A 6,437-nucleotide genomic window follows, 5' to 3' on the forward strand; every position below is an offset into this window, starting at 1 on the left:
AACTGTTTTTTTCTTTTTTAGCTGAGAAAAGAATCAAGCGATGGAAAAATTTGTGTCTTGTTTTCAGTTTATAGCCCTCTTCCCCCTTAAAAATACGTATTAAAAGATCTTCCAAAGAGTTTCGGAGCAGTCCAATGGGGATTTTAGCAATGTTTATGGTGACTGGAGAGTGGGCAGTACCCCTTGTCTGAGGATGAGGAGGTCGAGGCACCATGAGGTGAAGTGAATTGTGTCCAAGCTCAGAAAACTTAAAGAGCTGGAAATAGCAGCCAGGAAGCTATGCCAGCACCTTCCTTGCAATCACCAGACCACGTTCTGTATAATAACAGACTGCACACAAGCAAACACGCAAGCAAACACGCATTAAGCCTGTTCCTTCCTTCTCTTGGGATGTAGAGGAATCACGTCCCACTGCTGTGGTTGATAAAAGCCTTCAGAAGTCAGAGAGGGACCCAAATTCTTGTTTCATTCTTTTTTGGAAGAACTTGTAAAGGCTGGTTTATAAAACCTCTTGGCAACTTCTTCTGAGTTTCCAGATCCCCTCATCAATTCTACAGCACCAATGATCCTCTCCTTCTCTGGAGACCACACTTTAAGTTGCCTCAAGGCATGTCAGTAGTGGCCTGGATGCTTTCCGTTGCTGCTCATGAAAATATTTGCACCAATTCGAGTCTTGGTAATGCAGATGATGAAGCACTGAAGAGCACAGTGCATTTTCGCTTCAATGCAAGGTCTGTTGAAGGCAGCAACGTTTCCCTTACGTTATGTCGCACGATACAAACACAGGGGTTGGCATGAGAATTGCAGAGGGGTGAACAGTTGCTCAGATGATAGTGGACAGGAATTTCCCTGCAGAAAGAGGCTAATCCTGCTGAACGCCACCAGAAGAAGAAAGCGTCATCTAGTATTCATCTCTCCAGTCCAAAGGAAGGCTGGACGAGACGATCTGAGCTTTCTCTTCCAAGACATAGTGGCATAGACACAGGGTTAATACACATCTTGATGTAGTTGCTACATGCCTGGAGCCCTGCATGGAGCAGCTGGAGCACAGTTTCTCCACAGCTTCCGAAGACCTCAGCACCGGCACCCTCCCTGCCATCCTCCTCTAACCACGTCTGCCCTGGGCTCCCACCCTGACTCTCTCAGTGCAGGGGTGCACAGCCTCCAGGATAACTTTGCTGACCCCAAAATAAAATCCCCACCCCTCCAGCCCTGCAGGGCCCGCTCCAGGCAGGGATACAACCTTGCCAAGGGCGCTGGGCAGAGCATTTTCTCTGGGGAGCCTCCAACAGTTGCCAGGGGGAACCTTGCTTTTGTCGCCTTCCAAATGCATTCTCAAGTTCAGGTTATCTTTAGGCTCTTTTCCTAAGGAAACAAGATTAATGTGATGACAGTGCAGGCATGCACGTGTGCATGCTGTGTATGAGATAGTGTACCTCTGCATTTGCCCTCCCCTGGATATTTTGAATTCTTTGGGCAATTTCAACTAAGTTTGAAGGAGCACTATGAGGTGTCAGGGATATCCCTTTCTGACAGAGTTGGGGAAAACAGCGGATTGGACAGAGAAGGAATAATATAAGTACTTCCAGCAAACTCCATCCTGGGTTGGATTAGAAGGCATGTGGTTAGTAGAGAGACATTCTCCTGCCCCTCTACTCTGCCCTGGTGAGACCACATCTGGAATATTGTGTCCAGTTCTGGGCCCCTCAGGCCCAGAAGGACAGGGAACTGCTGGAGAGAGTCCAGCGCAGCCACGAAGATGCTGAAGGGAGTGGAGCATCTCCCGTGTGAGGAAAGGCTGAGGAGCTGGGGCTCTGGAGCTGGAGAAGAGGAGACTGAGGGGTGACCTCATTCATGGGGATCAATACGGAAAGGGGGAGTGTCAGGAGGATGGAGCCAGGCTCTTCTGGGTGACAACCAGTGATAGGACAAGGGGCAATGGGTGCAAACTGGAACACAGGAGGTTCCACTTAAATATGAGAAGAAACTTCTTCATGGCAAGGGTGCCAGAGGCTGGAGCAGGCTGCCCAGGGAGGCTGTGGAGTCTCCTTCTCTGCAGACATTCCAACCCGCCTGGACACCTTCCTGTGTAACCTCATCTGGGGGTTCCTGCTCCGGCAGGGGGGTTGCACTGGATGAGCTTTCGCAGTCCCTTCCAATCCCTGACATTCTGGGATTCTGTGAAATAAATGCTCCCCACGCACCTTGCCTTTCCCGCACGTTCAGAGCCTTTGCCCTTGTGGGTGCGGGGAGGGAGTCGCTGGGTAACGGCATTAGAGCCAAATCTGCTTTGCCGGGAGGTGGAAAGGGGCCCCCCGGGGAATCCCCCGGCACTGAGCTTCCAGATGACGGGTGGGAGCGGGGACGGGGGGGAGACGGAGCCGGAGGCGGGGGAGGCGGGGGGGAAGGCGGGCCGGGTGCCCGCGGGGGCCGGCGCTCGCCGCCTCCCCGAGGATAAAACGGCAGCGCCAGGGCCGGGCGGGCAGAGCTGAGCGGCGGCGCGGAGCGGAGCGGAGCGGCACGGAGCGGCACGGCACGGCACGGAGCGGCACGGCACGGAGCGGCACGGACCCGCGGGGACCGTTACGGGAACGGCGCGGACAGGACGGGTACGGAGCGGCCGGGCCGCCCTGCGGAGGTGAGCGGGGCTGCCAGCCCGCTGAGCTGGGACAGGCTGCGGGGAGGAGGGTCCCCTCGCCGGCCGGTGCGATGCTGGGGACGGCTCCGGCTCCCGGCTGAGCCGGTGTCCCCGCCGGTGTCCCGCTGCCTCGTTGCCCGGTCCCGGGTCGGGGGGTTGCAGCTGCCAGCAACCGCGCTCCGTGCGTGAGACGGGCGGGGGGCGGGCGGCTTTGCTGGTGTGTCCCCCCACACACCCCTGCAAACTCCCAGCCCTGCCATGGGCAGCCCGGCGACAGCCCTCAGCCCCTGCCAGCCGTGATAAAGGGATCTGGCTTCAGACTCCTGCCTGGTCTTCTGTAGCAGGGGGACAGCAGTGTGGGCATGTCACCAGAGAAAGGGACTCAAAGCCACTGCAGGAGAGGATCTGGAAAGCTGGAAGCCATGTGGACCTGTCTGATCCACTTTCTGATCCTTGCCAGAGGCTTGCCCGAGTTGCTTCTTGTTCAAAACCGGTTCTCCCTGAGCATCCCGATGAGCTGGGAGGAGGTGTGTGGCCATGAAATGCACGCTCAGCTCTCCCCTGTATCCAAAAGTGCCCACAGAGTTTTATCTTTGCCCTTTAGTTTCTCTGAAATTTGCATTAGGATCCTTTTGTGCTGTTCCTGTGAAGCTGTACGGCAGGACACAAGGCTGGGCCAAGACTTAGTATTGTTTCTTGGCTGCAGGACCAGTTCCCCGGGGGGTACAGGCAGCTACTGCCAACTTCAAAGCAGCCCCAGGGCTGCACTAACATTACACAGGGGAGACGGCAGAGCTTCAGGCCAACCCTGCCTGGCAGTTGGGGACAGTGCAGGGAAAACCCTTTTCTCCATGGTCTCCTAAATCCCTGCATGAAGCATGGTTTGGCCTGGCTGGATCAGGAGTCTGTCTGCTGTGCCAGGTTTATGTAAGCGCTGATTTGCGGTGTCAAGAGATGGCTAAGAATCAGCTTGCCTTTGGAAAATGTATAAATACATGGCATCCAGCCCAAGGCTGTACCAGTAGCCCAGTATTTGTCTTGGTCCCAACCCTTGGAGAGATTCTGCCATCTCTCACCTGCTCTCAGCTTGGCCTTGAGTCTCTATCAAGTACTTTCCAGGAGCAAGGATGGAGCAGGAGTGCCAAAAGGCACTGTCACTCTGTCCTTTATAGTGGTTGCTTTTCTGGCAGACCTGTGGGTGCTCCTTGCATGGGACCATAAGCCCCCTTCCAGCTCACCAGTTTGGCAGGAGATACCACTCCATAATGCGGTCCTCCCCAGCACGTTCGGCAGCTCCTCCTGACCGGCAGGATGCTGGACCAGGCAGGTCACCGGTCAGACCCAGGGCGGGACGGTCCTGGCTTTCCTGTTGTTAACATCAGTACAGCACCCCTGCGCCTTCCTTGGCAAAGGTGCTGAGCCCCAGCCCTGGGAGTTGACTGCCGGGAGGGCTGCAGGTGGAGACGGCATGTTCAGACCGCAGACAACACTCTTCCCTTCTTGTGGCATGTAAGGGAAAGCAGCGTTAGCTAATGCTGCTTATTCCAAGAGCCAGAGATGAGGGAAGAGAACTGACTTCTAGACCCCTAGAGAGACAGGGGCCTGATCCTGCACTGCTTGCTGCCCTAAAGCAAGTGCAACCTGGCTTGGGATCGGTGGAACGGTGAGCTGCATTTGCTGGCAGGCTTAACATTGGCATGTTGCCACTTTTTGTTGCAGGTGGGAAGGCAGCAGTAGATCGTTATGGCCCTGGCAGACAACACGGGCTGCGCCAAACCCAGCGAGGACTTCCCTTTCCCCGAGATCATCGAGCTCAATGTAGGTGGGCAAGTCTACATCACCCGTCACCCCACCCTGGTCAGCGTGCCTGGCTCACTCCTCTGGGAGATGTTCACCCAGAAGAACGTCCGCTCCCTGGCCCGTGACAGCAAGGGACGTTTCTTCGTGGACCGGGATGGTTTCCTCTTCCGCTACATCTTGGATTACATGAGGGACCAGCAGCTCGTGCTGCCTGACCACTTTCCGGAGAGGAGTCGCCTGCGGCGAGAGGCTGAATATTTCATGCTGCCGGAGCTTGTGAAGATGCTGGCCCCCAAGTTCAGCAAGCAGAACTCGCTGGGAGATGACCCATGCCAAAGCGACCCGGAGGAGCTCTCCCCCAGCGCGGATGCCACCCGCAACCTGACCTCTGCCAGTGCCATGCTCCCCAGCACCGTGGCTGGTGGCCCTGGGGGTGCCATCACCGCTGGCATGGGTGCTGCCGGCACCGACATCCGCAGGGCAGGTTTCATCACCATCGGCTACCGGGGTACGTACACCCTGGGCAGGGACAGCCAGACGGATGCCAAGTTCCGCAGGGTGGCACGGATCATGGTTTGTGGCAAGACGTCGCTGGCCAAGGAGGTCTTTGGGGATACCTTGAATGAGAGCAGGGACCCAGACAGGCCCCCGGAGAGGTACACCTCCCGGTACTACCTCAAATTCACCTTCTTGGAGCAAGCCTTTGACAAACTGGCTGATGCTGGCTTCCACATGGTGGCTTGCAACTCCACAGGCACCTGTGCCTTCGCCCATGACCAGACAGATGACAGGATCTGGACCTCTTACACCGAATATGTTTTCTACCGTGAGTGACACCAAAAAATAAACACCCCACAAACCAAACACCAACTCTCCCTTTCCTCTCCTGTGCTGGCTGTTGACTAGAAGGTAGACAGACATCCAACCCCTGAATCCCAGCAGCCCCCTTTTGCCTCCTTTTGAGTTTGTTCTTGGTTTTTTACCCCCGTTCCTTCCTCCACGTTGAACCTGTTTGACTCTTCCTTGTAGCAGCTGCTCACCAACAGCCTTCTTCCCTCTCTCCGACTTCTGCAGTAGCCGCCTGTAGCTCCCAGCCCTCCCTGGATGTGTGGACTTGGACTCTGTCGTGTACGTGTTTTGGGTGGGAGGGAGGGATACATGGAACTGTGCTCTGGGCTGGGATTCCTGCAGCTCCCCGGGTACGTGCTGCATATGCTGTATTTGATCTGCCAAGGGGTTCAAGTGGGAAAGTGTTGATTTAAGGACATGGAGAAAGGTGGGAAGCTGAGAGGAGGGTGGGGAGTGGAAAGATGAAGCCTGGCAGCACGGATATATTGCCATTAGCCCATGTAAGCAGCTTAGCATTTAGACTGTCAGTGCTGGGGAAGGTTAGATAAAGATGCACCCTGTGTTTGCAGTTCTGATTCAAAGCATCGCTGCTGCTCTGGGATGCCTTGGGGTGGGTTTTTTTTTGGGGGGGGTTATGGGAGGGGGTGGATAGACAAATGCTCTGTTCATGCACGTTGGGGGGGGCAGGGGGGAGCGGGGAAGGCTTTACATGCTGTCGGGTGTAAAATGCTTATGCATCTCCGAAACTGGTTGGAGGTCTGTCAGAAAAAAGTATCTTTATCTTTCCTTTAGAGTATGATAGCGACGTGGGCTTCAGAGGGACAGGGTTGGGTTGCTCCAGTGAGCGGCAGTTGGGCTCAGCCACAGCCACGACTTCACGGATTAAGGGGAATCTTTGCCCACCATGAAAATCTTTGCTATTTCAGCAATCTCTTGTGAAGGTGTCTGCAATCCCAGCTCTCCACGGCCTGCCTGTGGGCCTGGGGCTGGCTGCTGCTGCTTTACCTTGCCTGGGCAATGTGTAATAAAGGAACAAAACCGACTTGCCTCCCTCTTCGTGTGCAAAGGAGGTAGCGCTGGGTGTGCGCTGTGGGCACTGAGCTCTTGTTTGAGCAGGAGAACAGTGCTGGCACATGGGCAGGGAGTGATG

At 55.6% G+C, this 6,437-nt stretch overlaps 1 protein-coding gene across 1 annotated transcript; it reads left to right on the plus strand.

Moving 5' to 3' along the window:
- Positions 1–2,501: 2,501 nt before the first annotated feature.
- Positions 2,502–5,897, plus strand: LOC135993405 (BTB/POZ domain-containing protein KCTD12-like). The gene is made up of 2 exons (XM_065643254.1): positions 2,502–2,638; positions 4,358–5,897. Exon 2 carries the CDS (start codon positions 4,382–4,384, stop codon positions 5,270–5,272), a length of 891 nt encoding a protein of 296 aa, XP_065499326.1. The 5' UTR covers positions 2,502–2,638; positions 4,358–4,381; the 3' UTR covers positions 5,273–5,897.
- Positions 5,898–6,437: the final 540 nt, after the last annotated feature.

This window comes from Caloenas nicobarica, chromosome 12 (genome assembly GCF_036013445.1).
Source record: "Caloenas nicobarica isolate bCalNic1 chromosome 12, bCalNic1.hap1, whole genome shotgun sequence".
Lineage (NCBI taxonomy): Eukaryota > Metazoa > Chordata > Aves > Columbiformes > Columbidae > Caloenas > Caloenas nicobarica.

Coding starts and splice junctions, on each gene's coding strand:
- LOC135993405 (XM_065643254.1), top strand. CDS start 4,382: ATGGCCCTGGCAGACAACACGGGCTGCGCCAAACCCAGCGAGGACTTC.